The 21,393-nt window shown below is 36.4% G+C and overlaps 1 protein-coding gene across 6 annotated transcripts; it reads left to right on the plus strand.

The window, feature by feature from the left end:
* The first annotated feature begins 665 nt into the window (after positions 1-665).
* LOC110838599 (speckle targeted PIP5K1A-regulated poly(A) polymerase-like) lies at positions 666-17,048 on the plus strand. 6 transcript variants are annotated; one of them, XM_087342241.1, is made up of 11 exons: positions 666-809; positions 2,000-2,217; positions 3,098-3,258; positions 3,509-3,562; positions 4,327-4,616; positions 5,579-5,690; positions 7,690-7,778; positions 13,350-13,604; positions 14,489-14,708; positions 16,045-16,256; positions 16,804-17,048. In XM_087342241.1, exons 5-11 carry the CDS (start codon positions 4,409-4,411, stop codon positions 16,911-16,913), a joined length of 1,206 nt encoding a protein of 401 aa, XP_087198367.1. In that variant the 5' UTR covers positions 666-809; positions 2,000-2,217; positions 3,098-3,258; positions 3,509-3,562; positions 4,327-4,408; the 3' UTR covers positions 16,914-17,048. The 6 variants fall into 6 exon arrangements, with proteins under 6 accessions (XP_087198367.1, XP_087198365.1, XP_087198364.1 ...); XM_087342239.1 differs by having other exon boundaries at positions 3,098-3,562; XM_087342238.1 differs by having other exon boundaries at positions 3,509-4,616.
* Positions 17,049-21,393: the final 4,345 nt, after the last annotated feature.

Here is a 21,393-nt window from a genome sequence, read left to right on the forward strand (position 1 = left end):
GACTGCAGCAGAAAATCCCAGAAGACAGTCAGCTTCAGATGTGTAAATAAGAAGGAACAATTTAAGGTAGCATTAAAAATATACTTAATTACACACTCATATTAATCTGTCAATGAATTTATGTTGTTTACAAATAAGTGATAAATTTTCTTTTGGGTGTATGGGTAGATCTATTTGTAACTTATCATTTTTTTAGGTGAACCCTTTGTTTGTATTATGTGAAATGTATATAATAGTATCAATTGTGCTTTATAATATGGATTGTATTATTATTATTAAGACTTTGTCCACATCCTATTGTCATCTGACTATCTTATGGATCCATGGAATGTAATAAAATATGTATGTATATCCATTCCTGTGTGGGATTTGAGGTTGGGATTGACAATTTGTCACGTGTAAGTTTAGTAGTCAATACCGATCATAGGCTGTCGGCGAGGGTGAAATGCAACTTGCTACCAATAGATCCTCATAGTAGTTTACATCACTCTTAGATGGCAGAACAATTTGCTAGTCGGTGTTACCAACTCATAACATTGAATTAGTATCGTTGGTATTTCTGGAAAATGGTAAATTTGTAAGAGTATGATTTTTACGTTGCATGTAAAGCACCTATAGCCCAAAGAAGGATCTAAGGAATATAAATTAACTCTTCTTAAAGCTTCACAAGACAAAAGACTTGTGAAGCCGGAACAGACAATCATACCTATCCCATGACGTGTAGAAGAAGAAGAAGAAGCAGCGGCATAGTTGGTATTACTGGTAAAATCAGTTGATCAATACAAGATGGATGTGATTCCTTGATAGTGGTAAGTTTCTAAGACTAGGATTTTTACGATGAATGTAAAGTACTTTTAGCTCAAAGAAGGATCTGAAGAATGAATTGAATGGAATAGAATTTAACTGTTATTGGTTAATAAAACTAGTCTAGCCAGTAAAAAAAACGGTTGAGACTTTATGGGTGATGTAAATTCTTCTGAGTAGGAGTGAGATAGGAGATACTCTTTTATCGCTGGCTTAAACATTTTTATATCGTAATTTAAACTTTTCATTAGTAAGTGGAAGATTATTGAATTCCAGTATAGTAAACTTCTTTTTGATATTTGCTGAGGTTAGAATTTGACACATGAAAGTTGTATCTGCATGTTCTTATGTTGTGGATATCTGAATTTGTTTGAAATTTTTCCATGTTATCCACTACAAATGATAATAGTGAGAGCAAGAATTCACTGAGAATTGATCATTGGGGGCAAATCATTGATATATATGAGAAAATGCAGAGGACCAAGTATTGAACCTTGATGCACTCCATTATTTACAACTCCCCAATTTGAGTAGGTGTTATCATTTGCATCTGATGATTTTATTTCTACTTGTTGCTTTGTGTTATGAATGTATAATTTAAACCAGTTGCCAGCTATATTTTGAATTCCATAATAATTAGTTTTGATGGTAATAATTCATGATTTACACAATGAAATGCTTTAGCAAGATCACAAGATGCCAGTAAACTGTAACTCTTAATTCATGTTGATGATTCAGCATATTAATAGCAATGAAGTTACCCATATGCCTGCCATTATTCTAATGATTTTCTTTTGAATGTAAAATTTTTTGCTGTCTGCTGAGTTTCCCCAGAAAAATTGCCGCTGGGTCATGACACTGGATCCACTCTCCCCTTTTTAACAACAGTCAAAAGGGGGAGGAGGTTTCCAGTTCAATGTGTCACTGGTCCACTTGGCCAATGCCCCTGAAAAATGTTGTAACACCCACTTAAGGAAAACAAACTTGAGGACACAGCGGCATAAAATTATAAACAAAAACCGTTTACTTTCTTAATACAGGTTAACAAACTCAAAACATCATTACAACGCATATGTGTCACACAGTGTCGTTAATTACGCTACTTCTAACAAAGAGACCAACGAACAAAACATATAAGGAAAAAAAACCATGACTTGGCTCAACTCTCGTTAACAACTCCTATTCATCTCTCCAGCCATGACCACCCTGAGGGTCCAGGGAAAACACAAAACACGGTAGTTGCCCCGTCCACAAACACAACAAAATCAATACCAATTCGGATGGACAACCGCAATGTCAAACAACACCAACAGCCAAATACAAACTGAGTTCACCTCGAAGGGGGGTGCCCAGCCAGAGAGAACGTTACCGAGCGGATCCGCAGCAAAGGCCCGAGTTCCCGTTCGTGTGCTGGTGAGAAGAGGTCTCTCCGAATCAGCCCCCCCCCCTCCTAAACCGACAAAACCTCCCCACATGCATGCGCACCCACCTCAAAGTTTTCTCCATCAAATCACCAAAGCTGAATATAGTCGGCTCAAACTGACTGATCATGCCCTTCTAGTACCTAGGTTGGGAAAGAGTAGTAGCTATAGCTCTTCTCAACCTGAGTACCTACATAGCACCTAATGGGTTAGCTTTAGCTTTTTAAATGTACGACAAATATAAAATTAGGGGCCATAGTGTAACAAAACTTTCTTGATAAGTATTCATTGTTTACAGGGCAGCTATGCATCTGACTGCTGCATTTTGCAGGAGAAATGCTTTTGTTGTTTTCTTAATCTATTATGTTTTGTTAAAGGGCTCTTTTAACAACTTTTGAAATGTCGCTGAAAATTATTGAATGTTTGATCCAAATGTATGAAAAAGCTGAGTAAACTACAACATGGTGTGTTGCTAGTGTGGATATTCTTTGAACACTGCTCCTGTCGATGAAAGTCTAGTTATTCTTTCTGCTGGTCCATGTTGCATTAAAGTGAGAATTGTGAAATATCTGGATAAATCATGTGGTCTTGCTAGATCATTTTATAAGGAATATTGGGTAATTCAGGAAATAAAAATGAGTATGGACTGGACAACTAGGATGTGATTTTTAGAAGAGGCTTTCTTGGTGATGAGGTTCCCATTCTTTTGAATCTGTTGTTTCTCTTATGCCATCAAATTTTGGCCTAATCTGAATTCATTCTGTACATGTGATGTAAAACATTTATTTATTTAGTTAAGATCTCAGATACTTTCAAAATGGAAAGGTTCAGGAAGAATTGCTTGTCACAGTAAATTCATCTGTTCCTTCCAGTATCCAAATGTGTGAGAAGACAATCACTGGAGTAGACGTACAAGGGCAGCCTGAGTTACGGGGTGCATCCTTTGAAATGCAGCAGGAATCAAGTACTGATGAAAGAGGATGGTAGCCAGCATATAAAAGAGCTGGATTCCAAAATATTCTGAGTCGAGGCGGTAATTCATTTCTGTGTGAAATTTGTCAAGTAACTTTACTGAATCATGTCTCTGTTGAACAGCATGTCGCAGGGAAGAAGCATGCAAAAAAATTAGCTACAGGAGCTCTTCATTTTGAAAGTTTGTGGAAGATGATTAGGAAATTTGAGGGAGGAAAAACAGACAATATATACATGACCTTTCATAACAAATTGAGATGCAAACTGTGTTTGCAAAAATCTAGATATCAATGATGTTGTTTCTCATGTAGGAGGAAGTACTCATCAACAGAAGTTGGAAGAATTAAAAAAGACAAAAAATAAAGGTAAAGATGCACATGTATCAGAGAAATGCATGTCATATGATGTTCATAATATTTGGAATGAGATTTACAAAGCTGAAAATGGAAAGTGGTCCAACATTTGTTATATTTCTGGACAGACATATCGTTGTGAACCTTGTAATATAATATTGTCAATTGATAAAGTTCTGGCTCATGTTATGGATGCATCACATCAAGAAGCAATCAGAGAACCAAAAAATGTACGTACGAATGAAACGTTGATGCAAATTGCAGCTGACATATGGCAAAAAATACACGCTGCAGATCGTACACATGAAGTCTGCTTCAAAATTGATACTTGCACTGTCATTTACTGTACTTTTTGTTGTGTCAAAGTCCCTGCTTCAATTGACAATGTGGTTGATCACATTCGTGGAAAAAATCACATGGCCACTGTTACCAAAACCTTGATATCATCACAGCATTCATGTGTAATGAAACAAGGAAACTGTTCGGATGAGGGAAAGTCACCCAGTCCCAAACCTACAAAAAACCAGACCTTGACAGGTAGGACTGAGTGAGTCTGCTCCATCAAAGGACTTGTTAAATTCAAAAAGTTCTCAACCCCAAATATGTAAAACTTCATATGATGTACAAGAGGCACTTGTGAATGCTCTAATGCCAAATCCAAAGGGCATTTCATGTCAGAGCACTTCCATGCTTAAAGAAAAATCTGTTTCATTTATCTGTGTAATATGTGACAGTAAATTTGAATCAGAGGAGTTATGGTGTCAACACACTTGCAGCAGAGGACACAGGATTCAAGCTGGCAATCTCCTTACTGAAGGAAAGAATCTGGTCTCTCATAAATGCTTCGGATGTGGAGCTATGGTATATTGCATTCAGTCTGACTTTGCAAAACACAACTGTTTGAAGGTGGAAAATTTTGTACCATCAAACAACATACTCGGTGAAATTGCTGGGAATGATCAGCAGATAAATGAAAGCAATGCAACAGAATCATTCCATAAAGGAAACGTGAAATGGAAAGAGCAAGATGAAATAACTGATAATGTTCCAAGGATAATAGTACATGGTAAGAAATATGATTTACGTCTTTTTTATTCATTTTGTGAAACTTCTGGATAGTGGACCATGAGTATCACTGACTGTTTGGAGCCAAGTCCTACTTGAGAAGCTTATAGTTGCTTAGCTGATGAATAAATTAAATTGTCCACCTTTTATGAAATGCAAACAGAATTTTATTGGAGAGTCTTAAGGAAAGAGACCACCTGAATTATTTAGGGATGATGGCAAGACAGTATTAAAATAGATCTTGAAGAAATATGGTTGGAGGCTGTGGGCTGGTGAAGGACTAGTGATGGGCTTTTGTGCATTCCGTAAAAGGTAAGGAGTTTCTTGACTAGCTTGAGTGATAGTGTCTTAAAAACTGTTCTGCTTGATGGTGTTAGCTGTGTGTTGTGGTCTGTGCAATTTAAATTTTCAGTTTAGGTGCTTAAGTTGGTAAAAAAAATAGGGTAAAATTAGTATCTGTGAAGTATGTTAATATTTTTAAGCTCTTTATATAGGCATTTTTATCAATTGTTTTATGATACTGAGCACTAATTATTTATATATCTGCCTCAATTCTCAATTTTTGAGGAGAAAGTAAGAGATTATTTTTTCACCACATAATTGAATCTCCTCGACTGTGATATGGTGGTTATTTTTGTGTGTGCTGCAGTCTTACTTTTGCTTCTATTCTACCTCTACCTATCAGCAGAGTGATGGATCTGATTCTGTTCTAAAGCAGTCTTTGCCTATCTCTGTATTCAACATTTTTATGGCTCTGTAAGTCGCCAATATCATTCAATTAAAATAGATATTGTCTTCCTCTGTAGTGGAACAAGTCAACTTACTGTTGCTGCTCCAACATTCAGTATTCATTGCTGTCCAGGATTAAAATAATAAAAATGTTCATGGATAAGTGCCAAGTATTCAGAAATTACATTAATGCACTTTACAGCGTACAGGAGTAATTATTGTTACTTTCCATAGGTTATCCCAAGCATTTTGGGCTGGAGCGACTGTTTAACTTCTTTAAAGATTTTGGCTCAGTGTCTTTCATTGTGGTTACTGATGGATCAGCTATAATTGAATTCACAGAAAAGTAAGTAGTTTTTACCATTTAAATACATTGTCGAGGAGAATACGTGCCTGCTATGCGGACACACATCCTTTCTACTGTGTGCAATCATGACATTGGTTCCTCTTAGTCTGCTGCGACAGTGAGTGAAGTTTACCACTAGGAACATTTCCAGTATCTTGTGTAATGTAGGTAAATGAACTTCACTCAGTGATATTGCTGGGATCTCACTATCACCACGGCCGATTGTCTGGGAAGCTGACAAACAACACATTGAAGATTTCTGTCTTCTGGGTTATTGCGCTGTGTAGTCTGGTCGATGTTAACCAACGTTGCAGAGGTCATACTGCCTCCGTCATCAGGGCGATGAATATGAATATTCATCGCCCTGATGACGGAGGCAGTATGACCTCTGAAACGTTGGTTAACATCGACCAGACTACACAGCGCAACAACCCAGAAGACAGAAATCTTCATATTCACCGCTGTGAGAACCTCAAGTCTTACAAACAACACATTGTTTATGAGTGGAAGAAAAGGCTGTACCCTGATATAGCATGCAGGTGTTCTCCCTTTATATACTGCCACTGTTAGTGCAATCAGTCAGTTACAAATTGCTTTAATTTATTAACCCTTGAAGCAGTTAAGACTGTTCTGAAAGTGTATGTCACTGCTTCATCAATTCAGAAAGCCATAATATTTTTTTAGGAAGAAGTTATTATCAAAGAATGTGGCAGTTCAAACAAGACTTAGTGAAATCTAGGTATGCAGCAGTTGGCAATTTGAACAAAAATGTACATCATGTTATTTGACGATTGATTCAATTTATTATGGTTAGTTAATAAAAAAATTTATGTAGACCTCCATACATTCTTGTCGAAGTGTCATGTTTAAATATTATGAATTTTCATTTCAGGGAAATAATGAGCTATTGTATTCAGGAGAATGAAATTTGGTTGCCATAATCTTGAAATAAATTCTTATTATAACAGTAATGTATTTTGAAGAGTGAAATTTTGCAGTCCCTATGCTTCATTGTCTTTGTATGTACTTTTAGGAATTTCAATTTTTCTGGATGATGTGGGTGTCGAGCATCATCTTTTTATATTGCTCTCTTTAAGACCCCTATCTTCCCCACCAAAATAGTAAATTAATAGGCATTATAATGTAAAGCATTTATTTGTTGTTGTGTTAACAATTTATAAATCAGCAGCTTTGTCTGTGTCCACATAAGGAGCTACTTTCCATTTGGTTGGCATATGTTTGCTAATTCCATTTTTTGCCAGCTTTATTAATTATTATTAGTTCCCCTTTAAGACCCATTACTTTATTATTGAATGGTTAATGATGATTCATTGCTCCACATTATGTATGTAACCATTCTGCTTAATCTTGAAAATGTTGGTTTTATTTACAACTGTCACTTCAGTGGACTTATTAGTAGCTCATTTTTCATATTATGTGGAAAGCTTACAGGTTTATCCCATCTGTCTGTGTTCATTTCACTTCAGTAGCTATAAAACCATATGACCGATTTTCATGAAGGATATGCCATTCAAATTACTATTGACATTTGAAATTCAAGCCTTTATTGATAAAACATCGTAGGTGTATGACATTTGAACAGGGAATAATAGTAAGTAACTTTTACATTTTCCCTGTAGAATTTTCATTATTTGTTTTGTTGAAAATCATAATAAAATAATATTAAATCATGTGAAATACACATTTATCTGCAGTCATTGCTATGTTTTCATTATTGAAGAAGACTGTCCGTGTGCAAATATGTTGGAAGCCATGACTGGCAAAGACATTTTAAGTTCCATTCTGAGTTTTATAAAGAAATTTTATCTAAATTGGCAGACCTTAGATGCCACTGATGCCTCTTTCTTGAATTAGTGGACTAGATGACGAAAGTCACAACAAAACTTCAGCTGATTGATGTTTGTGTACGTGCACATGTGTGAGAATTCTTTCGTTCCTTTTTCATGTGTATGTATGTGATCCCTTTTTATTGTTACAGTGCATCTGTAGAAAGGGCTTTAGCAAGACCATTGTTTATTGGAGAAGCTGCATTGACTGTGAAATCTTTAACTAATTTTGTTCATCAAGGTAAGTTTATTATTATACGAGTATTAGTGGAATTGACAAGCTTGAACACACATTGACTAGACTTCCAAAGCCCTATATTTCAGAATGTTATTTTTATAATTAAGGTTTATTGTTAGTATTATATATTTAGCTAGAACTTTTACTTATACAGGTGAGTCAAAAGTATGTTTACAAATGCTGTGTGCGTGTTCCTGGACCAATAATAAGAACAAATTATCTTATGAACATGTGGTCGCTAATGCCTCTTCAAAATAATAGCAAAATATAAGTTTCAATGTATGCATTTGTTGCCAAGTATAAGGACAGGGATGTTTCTTTATAACAGATGCTCAAAGGTTGTTCCTCCATTCTCCACACATGCCCTAGGACGACGTACGCAAGACTGACAGATTCGTTTGCACACTCCAGGGTTTCCTCGAATTATCTGGCATGCATTCTGCACACGTTCCCATATGTCGTCATCATTGTTTGTGGGTGTTGCATAAACGACGGATTTCAAGTGACCCCACAGATAAAAGTCCAATGGAGTCAGGTCCGGTGACCTCGGTGGCAATGCTACTGGGCCACCATGTACTACTGTTCATTGATATGTTCTCTGATGCGACGGGAGAATGTGCTGAGCCTCTTCTGCCACACATAAACAATGTGTTGGTTGTCAGCTTCCCAGACAATTGGCCTTGGCCATAGTGAGATCCCAGCAATATCATTGAGTGAAGTTCATTTACCTACATTACACAAGATACTGCAAATGTTCCTAGTGGTAAAAAAAAGACGTAAATCATAGTTCTTGCCATGTACTATTATCCTTGGAACATTATCAGTTATTTCATCTTGCTCTTTCCATTTCACGTTTTCTCTATGAAATGATTCTGTTGCATTGCTTCCATTTATCTGCTGATCATTCCCAGCAATTTCACCGAGTATGTTGTTTGATGGTACACCATTTTCCACCTTCAAACAGTTGTGTTTTGCAAAGTCAGACTGAATGCAATATACCATAGCTCCACATCCGAAGCATTTACGAGAGACCAGATTCTTTCCTTCAGTAAGGAGCTTGCCAACTTGAATCCTGTGTCCTCTGCTGCAAGTATGTTGGCACCATAACTCCTCTGATTCAAATTTACTGTCATATATTACACAAATAAATGAAACAGATTTTTCTTTAAGCATGGAAGTGCTCTGACATGAAATGCCCTTTGGATTTGGCATTAGAGCATTCACAAGTGCCTCTTGTACATCATATGAAGTTTTACATATTTGGGGTTGAGAACTTTTTGAATTTAACAAGTCCTTTGATGGAGCAGACTCACTCAGTCGTCTACCTGTCAAGGTCTGGTTTTTTGTATATTTGGGACTGGGTGACTTTCCCTCATCCGAACAGTTTCCTTGTTTCATTACACATGAATGCTGTGATGATATCAAGGTTTTGGTAACAGTGGCCATATGATATTTTCCACGAATGTGATCAACCACATTGTCAATTGAAGCAGGGACTTTTGACACAACAAAAAGTACAGTAAATGACAGTGCAAGTATCAATTTTGAAGCAGACTTCATGTGTACGATCTGCAGCGTGTATTTTTTTGCCATATATCAGCTGCAATTTGCATCAACGTTTCATTCGTACGTACATTTTTTGGTTCTCTGATTGCTTCTTGATGTGATGCATCCATAACATGAGCCAGAACTTTATCAATTGACAATATTATATTACAAGGTTCACAACGATATGTCTGTCCAGAAATATAACAAATGTTGGACCACTTTCCATTTTCAGCTTTGTAAATCTCATTCCAAATATTATGAACATCATATGACATGCATTTCTCTGATACATGTGCATCTTTACCTTTATTTTTTTGTCTCTTTTAATTCTTCCAACTTCTGTTGATGAGTACTTCCTCCTACATGAGAAACAACATCACTGACATCTAGATTTTTGCAACACAGTTTGCATCTAAATTTGTTATGAAAGGTCATGTATATATTGTCTGTTTTTCCTCCCTCAAATATTCTAATCATCTTCCACAAACTTTCAAAATGAAGAGCTCCTGTAGCTAATTTTTTTGCATGCTTCTTCCCTGCGACATGCTGTTCAACAGAGACATGATTCAGTAAAGTTACTTGACAAATTTCACACAGAAATGAATTACCGCCTCGACTCAGAATATTTTGGAATCCAGCTCTTTTATATGCTGGCTTCCATCCTCTTTCATCAGTACTTGATTCCTGCTGCATTTCAAAGGATGCACCCCGTAACTCAGGCTGCCCTTGTACGTCTACTCCAGTGATTGTCTTCTCACACATTTGGATACTGGAAGGAACAGATGAATTTACTGTGACAAGCAATTCTTCCTGAACCTTTCCAGTTTGATCCACTGTTTCTCCGCTATTCTTTCCTAACAGCTATCTTTCTTCAGGGCCTTCTAACAGAGTGTCCTTTATCTACGCTTCTTCATGTCTATGACCTTGTGTATGTACTTCTACGCTGTTGATGCTAGGTAAATTTCTGTTGCAAAGATGACAACTTACTCTATTTGACTCGTCTATGTGTATGTGGTCTTCCTGACTATGTTCTGATTTTTGAAGACTGACCTCCACTTACTTTAACAACAAACTTCTTTCTGATCTGTTTCACCAAATTTATTATTATTTATGTTTACACTTTTTGTGTTCTGGTCAAACTGCTATTTCATTACTATTCTCTTAACAATGAATATCAACAGAAAGAAAATGTAACCGCTCATCAATCCCTTTATTGGTTTATCATAATTCTGTACTTGTAATGAATCCAACTTTTATATGCTAGGTCATATTATCCACTCATTGTCATGTTTTTGTGGGACTGATCTTGGACCCACGCCAAGTGGAAGTTGATGTTACATTTCCTTTTGGGGCAAAGATTCCATCCTCTTTCATCAGTACTTGTTGTTGGGGAATGATAACTGAAGAACACGCATGTCAACAACCAACCAACTCTTTATTCTCACACATAAATCGCTAGTACAACAGGAAAGCGAAGCAAATATCCTTGAGAGATCCCGAAAACCCAACAATCCCTACCAGCAGCATCGTAGCAGACGCTGTGATCTACCAGTCTGTGGAAACGATCGGTTACAATAACAGTCAAAACTGCATATAATTATAAAAACTTTGCAGATGTAACACACGCATGAAATACTTCCGGAAGAAGTGGTTCACACATCTCATCTTTTATACTGAAGAAAGTGTTGTAATACGCTTTACTGCTGCATATTCCTTCGACCTGAGTTATTACCTTTACATTTCTGTTGGATTATGCCCACACTTCTTATTTTTAAGATATCAGAAATAGAATCTAGAAAGTTCAAAATGGCAAACCCTTTTGAAGGACTGTGTTATCAGTTTTCCATTTAATTTTAAACAGCAAGCTGCCTTCCACATATTACGTTTTCACCTATTAATGGTAGAGATCCTTCTTTTGTAACTGGTTATGTGAATCATCTTCACTGTTAAACCCTTCTGCATTCTAGTATTACTGTTTTGACAACAGAAAATTACAATAAAGTGCTTCCATACAGTGCGCTTTATGTTTCATTTTGGATTGTTACATGCACTCACAAGGGAATGGTCTTGTTGGTCATGTCGAAACCTCACCTGAAATTTTGCTCGTCTACAGAGCCCATCTAGTAATGATTGTACACAAAATTTCAGCTGCTGATACGCTGTGCAAGGGTGCAAAGAAATTGCTCAAAATTCTAATATATTTTTAAAATTCGCACCATCGTGCATGCGTCTGATGGCAGTGCGCCTGGCATTGGCACGGTATTCTCCGGTTCATTGCAACGGAGAGTGTGTGCCAGGCACATTCCAAAGACTTATGGAAGGAAGAAATTTTGGCTTCTGTGACAATCACTCTAACAAAACAGATGAGATACTCATTGTGAAGTGGAAACTCGTGTTACTAATTCAACACTGTTTTCTCAAAGAACAATATAAGAAAATTATCAGTACCAAATACAATAATTAATTTAGAATATAATGACGTCTTCTTTAGTGATAAGCCATGTAAGTATGGAATTACATTCCAATGTATTAGAGATTGTGCTTTCATCATTAGGGTTGTCATTAACTGTGATGTTGCAGGAAGATACAATGTCTGAAATACTGGTTTGTGACTCCATACTTATATGCCTGACCACCCATGAAGATTTCATTGCATTCAGTTGCTGTGGAAGTGCTGAATCTTGTATAATTCTCAAATGTATAAGGCGTTTATCTGTTGAACAAGGACCGGATCCAAAATATGGTGTTGGCTGCTGTTTTCTTGAGACAATAACATCTTTATTTTAATTTTTCAAAAAGAGTCCACCAGTGTGAATATGATGGGCACCGGTGTCACTGAACTCCAATGTTATGAGTAATGGAATTTAAAGAAATAGACAAACATGTCTTTTGATAAATGCAGGAATTTTTTTATCATAGTAATCCTCCAATGTCCACCTTACAAAACTAGAACGTGTAAACTAATGTAGCCATGTTTCTTGCATCATTTTAACTTAAAGCAGTACATAAATGCCAGTAATTATGTAAAAGTCTATTACACAATCCTATCTGTATTCTATAAACATAAAAAATTAAATATTGTCTCAATTATTTTGTATGACTGAAACTTTCCATGTGTCTGTGAAATTATTCATCAAAAATAATTTTAAGACAATTAGTTAAAATGCTGCATTCCTGATACTTGTTGCCAATACAGTTTAAGATGCACAAGATCTTGGGTTGTTGAGTCACTGGGGTCATGGATGTATGTCTGCACATTTTTATATTCTGTGATTGTAGAAGCATTGCAATGGTCAGATAACCCATCCAGGGAGCTATCCTGCTGCTCTGAATGAGGATCTAGAAAACTTCTGCAATTCCAGAGACCAAGACTAAAATCAGGATGTAGTACCAAGAAGATAGCTGAAGAATGCGCATTGGAAGTATAATCTTGTACTTAAATAACTAAACTAAGTTCTTGGATCAGATTCTTTCTTTTGAAGTTAATGGACATTCAGCAAACCAAATTTCCTGTACTTATGGTCTATTACCATATTCACAAGATTCTGTCACTGGACCCTATCATGAGTTAGATTTCTTGATCTATTATATTATCATCTTCCCACACAACAAAACATCTCTCGTTATAATTTTTGACTAAAATTTGGTATGGAATTCAAGTTTCTGACGTGTGTGATACTGTGGTAAACACAAAGAGATAAGTATGATTTGAGGTTTTCACATTGGTGAGTATGAAGATTTCTGTCTTCTGGGTTGCGCTGTGTAGTATGGTAGATCTACCATACTACACGGTGCAACAACCCAGAAGACAGAAATCTTCACAAAGAAATAAATTTTCAGTGACTGTCCTCTGTTCATATTGGTGATCAGAAAGGACCTTGGAAGTATGAATGGCCTGAGAAAATTTATTTGATTTTTCACCTTTACTAATGTCTTATTAATAGTGGACCAGAATGTTTAATATAAATGATCATATTGAACTTCCATGGTATAAATGGAATATCATAATTGTTATATTTTTTACAGTTCCTGAGCCAACTGTCTCAGTACATGAAAGTTTGGTGTCAACATTTACCTCCCCACAGAGAGTTGAAGAGAAGCTGAATGCTTTGTGCACAGCATCTAGTTCCCTGTCAGATCCAGAGAAACATGAGCAGGTGTGCTTGTTTCTGGAAGAATCATGTACTGAAATCTTCCCAGGGTGCAAAGCCATTCCCTTTGGCTCACGCGTGTCAGGCCTTGCTCTCCATGATAGTGATCTGGATGTATTTCTTGATACAGGTAATAAATAATTCTTTTATGTCAAGTTGGAAACATGCTCCTGTTAAATTTTCTATATTTGTCTGTCTGCAGAGAAACTGTGAGAACTCTTGAATTGATATTCATAAAATTTGATATTGGGGAGTTTAACTAGTTTGTTAACACATTCTAATTCTGATTAAAATTGGATGACAATAACAGACTCTTTATATGAAAATCCAAATCTTCCTACATGTATCTCAAGCTTAACTTAATAAGAAATTGCTGGAGCGCAAAATGTTTTGAACAGAAGTATACAAAAATGAGACACGTGAGTACATTTTTTTCATGTCTGATTGTTTCGAAAGTAATTGAACAAAGTGGATTTTTATGTTGTGTCATCTCATAACTTGAGAATTATTGAACTGATTTTATAAGATTTTATATTGGCAGTACCAATTTTCTTGTTTTATGCTCTTTATAACAGTGCATCGTAAGTTAGCATTCACAAATTGAAAATCTTCAGTTTATAACTGAGCAAACATGCCAGAATTGTTACTCTTTGTATACTTTTCTTAACTTGTTTCATATATAGAAGATGGATCGTGTGTAGATTTACAGTTTTCAAGGAAGCAGAAAATAATTTCATAACTTGGGTAATTTTTTAAAGATGCACATTTCACAAGCTTGTGTATACAAGGATGATTATGTGTGAGAAATAAAGAAAAATTACAGCAAGTTATGCTTTAGATTAACATTCCTGTCATCGTTTAGTAGAACATAGCACATAAACAGAGAGCATCAAACCATCCGGCAGTGTGGGTTTATTTCTTTCATTTTGAAGACTTCTCTTAGAAAATACTTATCCTATTCATTCTTATCTCATTTTTATGTAAATTACATTGAACAGTCATTTATTATTGCAGGTGACATGTATGGTGGAAAACAGAACCAAGAATCAGCTATTCAAGAGCTGATAGTATCATCTACAGGAAACAGATTGATAAATCATCCAGAGTGTTGCAATGTGCAAGAAATTCGAAATGCTCGCACACCCATTGTAAAGTTTTTTTACAAGCCGATTGAAACGCAGTGTGATGTGGCTTTTTCTCATGGACTTGGATGTGAAAATACCATGCTTATTAAGTATGATGTTTTTCCCAAATTTTCTAAATATGTAATGAAATTAATTGGATTAATGGTTATATATAGACTGTAAATATTTAGTTAGATTACATTTAAATTGCTCATTTCTGAACTGAGGAGGTATGTAAATAATTTTTAAGTGATTCTGTACAATTTAGTGGGAGTGTTTTCAAGTGCTTGGAAGAATTCTTATGCAGCTGAGGGAGAGGGAGTTTAGTTTATACATCTTTATAAATCTTGTAATTTTATGTGTTTTGGATAGGGTTAAAATATGTAAAAATGCTGCCGTGATATATTAATGACCCCCTAAGTGTAGAAAGTACTGTTTTTAGAAAATAGTGGCAAAATTGGCAGTTTGTTAGTAATTTTTTATTGGTATCAAAGCAGATTAAGAACTATTTAATGTAGTCCTTGCCCATGTGTTTAACATTGATCCCATACTCATGGAAGGCGACAGATTTTGTCAGGATATTTATCTTGTCTCTTCTGCTTGCCATATATTTTCTCTCTGGCAAACTGCTCTCCTCAGAAAGGTTCCTTTATTTTTGGTCACAAGTCACAGAAATTCAAGGCCAGAGAATCAACGTATTCTCAACATGTTCAGAAGTATTCCAACGTCATCTGCTAGGTTTTTGTTGCTTGCAGCGACGTGAGTGAAATTTTGTGGACGAGGAGATGAGTAGTGCTTGTTCATGCGGCTGTCTTTTTCGGTTTGGGCTTATACAGCTGTGTTTATGTTTCAGAGCATGAATACGCTACCTACGTGGCAGCATTCAAGTGTGTAATGTTATCCCTTTTTCCGCCTTACACACATGGTAGAGAGTGTCTGAATTGCCAGTTGTCTTGTAGGATGTGATGCTGTATGGTCTTGTAAATGGTTGTCACCCTGACACTATTTTCCTCTGAAATGTCTGTAACCACCTACAAGAGCACACAGCATTACAGCCCAGATGACCACAGTTGTCATATCCCTGCCACAAGAGGCTCAGATTGAGTGTGTAACACTGAATTTTAACACAGGAACATGGATTTTGCTTCACAAATTTGTAAAATTCCTTATGTCTTTCTGTTCTACCTCCTGCAGACCTCAGTGTGAATCTGCCTATCAGCCATATATGTGAACAAGAGTGAATATTTGGCCATCCTTACTGTAGTTGATTGCTTATAATTATCATATTGTCTCAGCCAGGGTATATTTCCAAGAGTCTAGTTGTATGCCAATAATAGTCAACATTTTTAAACTGATTCTTTGTTTTACTGTGCATACTGCCTAAACTTTATAAGTTTAACAGTGGCTGAGGGATTAACTCTGGTTTCATATTTTTCATATTTGCAGGTTCTATTTATCATTGGACCCACGTGTGAGGCCTGTGATTATATTCCTCAAACATTGGGCTCACATTCATCAATTGATTGGGCAGTCCAAGATCACCAACTATGCTCTTGCTTGGCTTGTGATATTCTACCTCCAAAAAGTTTCAGGTTTTGGTCTCCCTACAGTTCGAGTTTTGCATAAACTTCATAAGGGACCAGAGAAACTCATAGCAGGTAAGTGAAGGGCCAGTGGTTCCAACAGCAGTTTGTTGCCATTATTTAAGACAAGCCTGACTGTCTGTCCGTGCCAGAACATGAGTAATGGTGAAACTGTGAATAACAGTGACAAAAAAAGTTATTTTCTTGTGCTGCACTGCATGCATGAAAATAAATTTTCATGAAATTCATCCTCTGAGTAGTCTGTTTGATTCTTAGGTTACTTAATGGTGTTGAATGAGACTGGAAGGTGACCATGAATGGTGGGTTAGGATTTTGAAGGAACTGGTCATGGCCTACTTCAAGGATCTGTTTTGGCATTTTCCTCTAGAAGGGAAACCTTGAAAAATCTCAGAATAACTGATAACTCGGCTGAAATTCAAGCTAGATGCCTCCCAGATACTAATGTGTAGAGAGTTAACTGCTTCAGTAAACTTTTTATTTCTACTGTATAAAATCAGAGACCGTCTTATCATCTAGCAGGTTCTGTGATCTGCAAACTATAGTAACCTCTCCCTTTTATGCACTTTGTAGACCTGTTAATTGGTATTTATTTTTTTTACAGGATGGGAATGCAGCTTTAATGTAAATAAATTAAAAATACCAAGAATTAATAATTCACAGCGTATATTGCAGTTACTTCATGGTTTTTTTCATATACTATTACAAATTTGACTTTTCAAAAAATGTAGTATGTCCCTTAATAGGACTTCCTGTACGCAGAAAGCTTTTTGCCTTCAATCCGAAAGATCTTCCAGACGCAATGGATGCGTATGTGTGTCGAGTCGTAAACAACAAGCATGCTGAAAGATTCTTCACAAAATGCTGTATGTGTGTTCAGGATCCATTACACCAAAGTCATAATCTTACTAAGGGTACGACTGCAGTCACACTTCAGAAATTTAAGATTCTTTGCAAGCTTACAGGGGATCTTTGTGCTGACATTATTAACTGAACACATGCCCTGTTCTCCATATTCAACTTATATTTATGTTAGTAACTCAAGGGAGAGAGTTTGCGATTAGTCTTGAGACTTGTTACTATTTTGTTGTATGGTATTTATGTTTTGTTGTGAAATTACGTAATCAATTGTATGAGTAAATATACCGTATGTAATTATTTGTAAATAAAAATTGTATAAAGTCTGACAGAATAACAGAGAAAATATTAAATGGCTTTTGCAAAGGATTCTCTTGTGGTGTTGGATATGTATTTCCACTTCAATCATTTATTGAAAAATAGGTAGAATTCAATTTGAAAATATGTCACCTCTATAGATTTCAAGAAAGCCTTTGATAGTCAACAGAAATGTATTATTTGTAAACCTCATATATGTTGCATTGCCGGTGGTACATCCTCCAGTAGCTGAGGTAATTCTTCCATTAAGGTCTCCCAAGAGTTGAAGCAAAGTCCTAAAATGAAATTTCCAATTATTCGTGCAAAAATATTGCAGAACAGTACATGTTTATGACTTTTCGCTCACCACTGAAACATTTGAGTGGTTTTCAGAGCTCAAAAGTAAAATTTCTCTTGATGCTAAACATTTATTTAAGTCACTGTTTTTTGACACTGATGGAAATAAGTACCAAGATTTTCACCCTCAAGGACAACAAATGATTTTCTGCAGTGACTAGACTAGACTTACCAGGTTCAAAACACAGGACGTCGGAGATACTTCAACATTGGCAGATATATCCCAGTGGTGAGTAATATTCAGTTTTTTAAATAAAATAATTTCATATGAAGTAAATATCTTTATTTAACAGGCAAAAATTGTAATTTATGGTATATCCCTGGTAACTGCAAATCAGTATATTTGTTAGCTTTCCCTGATAACATTCTTCCAGAAGTTTGCAAAGTGAACCTTGGAATATTTTCCTCATTTAAAAATACAAAATTGTGAAAGCAGCATCACATAAAATGATCAAATCTGATTTTCCAAGGAATGTTTTAGGATACAATATCTTGCTTCCAGAGAAACCCTCTTTTATATGATGGGCCATCATTACAGCTTTGGGAGGAAGTGTAAATTGCCATTTTCCCCAGTCCACACACTTGGTGCTGTCATGTCCCAGATAATTCAACAGTTGAAGCTGAATCTACAAAGGATTCACATATAAAAGCTCATTATATCAATATTTTTCAGTTTTCATTAACACAGTTTATGATTTTATGGGCATTAAGCTGACACTGAAAAGTGCATATGTTTATATGTGAAGCATCACACTGTCATACAGAGATTGCTGAAATGATGTCTCCACTTGACCACTGACATAATACAACAAAATGCATACTCACTTTTACTCTAAAGTTAGGTCAAGTTACTCCGGGACACAAAGTACTTAATGATATCAGGATTTGAAAATTTCTTATTGTATATGACATCAAAACCATTAGCATTTCTTGTTAGGAAAACAGTGTAATTGACAAATGTCTAGGTCAGGGTAAACTGTGCGTGGTGGCGGTGGTAGGGGGATATTGGTAACACTCGAGTAAAGGGTGGGGAGGGGAGTGATGTTGGGGAGTACCAACATGACGTAGTTGCAGGAGGGTTAGTTGACTCCTTGATTTCGTGCATCAAAGAGGCCAAAAACAAGTGATAGGTGAAGGACAGATGGGGCACGTGGAGACGACAAAGTGATCAGACCGGAGAAGATGCCGAGTATATTTCAAAGGTACGATTTAACAAATGAATTCGGGAAGTAACTGAGACACACAACGTTATTAATGCAGCTCTAAGTAAGCACGTGCATTGCCAAAACTTAATCAGATAAGGAAAAAATGTTTGGAACACAAACTGCGAGGAGAAGTGAAAAATCAGTTGTCTAGGAAATGCAAATGAAAGGCTAAACTGTTTATAAATGTGATTTCTGGATTTTAAGCATGCTTTTTTGTAATCGTATCTTTATGCTCGAAACCAGATTTGCTTATTTGTTAAACGAGCGTGTTTTACATCGCAGCCAATACCATGTTAGATGCGCTTAACATATTTTAGGGAACCAGTTCAATCGTGGAATTTGCTTTTTATTACCTCATAAACGCTAATTTTTCGCGTTTCCGTGTGCTTAACCAGTAGTAAACGAATTAGACACGGTAGTAATATAAGCAAGCAGACTTTACCGAAAACTAATTTTAAATTTTGGTAATTTTGACCGGCTGGTGAGTATTCAGATTAATCCATTAATAAATCGTTGTATTAGTGTAGTTACACACAAAATGAAAATGTGCAGTTTTATCAAGGATGGTCGTGCTCTATGTCGTGGGTCGAATGTTGGGGTGACGATTGTCCTGATTTGTTTTTAATGGCGTTCCGTTGAGAGAGATTGTAAAATACGTCTTTCACAAATCTGTAGCCACTTCTACAACTCCGATTTAAAATTTTGTTTCAGAGCTTATAGACCCACGGTTATTGGAAACTCTTTTGTATCTGTAATCATGAATAATTTCCAGGTGTTGGCAAACGCCAGTGCATTCTGTCAGATGGTACAATTAGTGATGTGGATGGAAATGAGAGTTGTGCAAATTTACAAAGAGAAACCAATGAATATGATCCTGTGATAGTGATGAATATAATTAAATAACGCTTTATGACCACAGAGGTAAATTGGCTAACGGTATTTGAGGAAATAATTGCTGTTTATTCTGAGAGTCGTATGAACTCTAACCATGGACAAAATTAATATTACGTTGTTTAAGTAGCTAGCACGTGTAGCTGGCTCTGGGCTTTGAAGGATTAATTAATTATATAGATCACGTTGCCCGAGGCGTGGGTCTTCTCCGTTGAACACTGCGATGTTGGGTTTGAATCCCACCGAAGGTGAGTGCGTGTGTCATCTTCTATATGTGCAGAACACTGAAATTGAACGCAGTTGAATAGTTAGCGGCCCTGCTTCGTGGTGGAAGATCCCGGGTTAAAATTTCATTGCGGAGACTGGCTATTGTGAATGATGAATTTCGTGGTTTTCTTCAGCCCCTCCATGCAAATGTCGCTTCCTTTCATTTGTTCGAACCATTTGACTATATGTATTAATTTCCCTGATGCCACTGATGATGACCTCTTGAGGTCGAAACGCGTATGGCAATATTGTCCATTATAGTGTTAATAGTTGTTGGTTTGTTCACTCTATATACTGAAAAATCAGTAATGTAATTTATTTACTTTATTTTAGATGTAGATTATATACTATGTATAACTTGAATTATACACCAGCGATTTTGGGGGTACAAAGTTGAAGAGAAATTATGTCTGAGAGTACGCGAACAAAAAAGGTTGAATACCACTGGTCTACCACAGCGCAAAATCCCAGAAGACAATCTACTTTATCCTCGCCTGACCGTGACATTTCTCGGTTTCATTATCACTTACGTCTAGTTTGTTTAAAGACCATGAGAATTTGAGGCAGTGAAATCGTCATTCACTTTCTTCGGTGGCCAGACAAAGCCTTCACGCGTCATCCACGTGGCTTACGTCTCGAGTTACAAAAGATTGGTTCTCTGAAAACCCTAAAATGGCTGCTTCAGTGTATTCTTATTCACTTAGGTGAAGACAGATGCAAGTAACACTAACACTTCCGATTACTGCGACAGTGTTATTAGTTGCGGGGAGAGGGGGGGTAACAGCTTAAATCTGAAACTCGTACCTCCTTCATCTTTCTGTCGATTACATAAAGGTTGCGTTAATGACCGGGTAATTTAATGGGAAACATTGCATTGTGTATTTCTTTCATTAGTTAGAGTTTTGAAAATATTTACAGGGAAGACAAAGACGCAGAATAACTTTACGATGGGTTGAGATGATGAGACGACAGCAACTGTTATAGAATCGTGTTTAATGGCGGACTCTTAATATAAGCGGTGTTGAAATTTCTAGTTACGTCACTATATTTGTAACTATTACTTTAGTCTCTACTATAATTTTGCTAACGACCGAACAAACAAACAAACTGGATAGGTTAGGGAATCCGAAGGTTCATCACCGAATTAACCAAAGCCCAACACCGAACTCTGTCCTGGGCCAACAAAATCCAGATTCTTTCAACTCCTATCTCCCATAGATCCCGCCCGAGATTATCATCCCATCTACGTCTAGGTCTCCCCAGCAGTCTCTTCCCCTCAGGCTTCCCAACCAATACCTCTTGCCCCATCCATGCGCGCT

Source organism: Zootermopsis nevadensis, unplaced genomic scaffold, assembly GCF_977971745.1.
Source record: "Zootermopsis nevadensis isolate Lab colony 2312 unplaced genomic scaffold, Znev_1.0 Znev_ptg000003l, whole genome shotgun sequence".
Taxonomy (NCBI): Eukaryota; Metazoa; Arthropoda; class Insecta; order Blattodea; family Termopsidae; genus Zootermopsis; species Zootermopsis nevadensis.

Bases quoted from the DNA above. Each gene is read 5' to 3' on its own strand.
- LOC110838599 (XM_087342237.1), top strand. From the start codon at position 4,199: ATGCCAAATCCAAAGGGCATTTCATGTCAGAGCACTTCCATGCTTAAA. The intron at 4,617-5,578 runs GTAAGAAATATG...TACTTTCCATAG, and splicing joins TCCAAGGATAATAGTACATG to GTTATCCCAAGCATTTTGGG. The intron at 7,779-13,349 runs GTAAGTTTATTA...TATTTTTTACAG, and splicing joins AACTAATTTTGTTCATCAAG to TTCCTGAGCCAACTGTCTCA.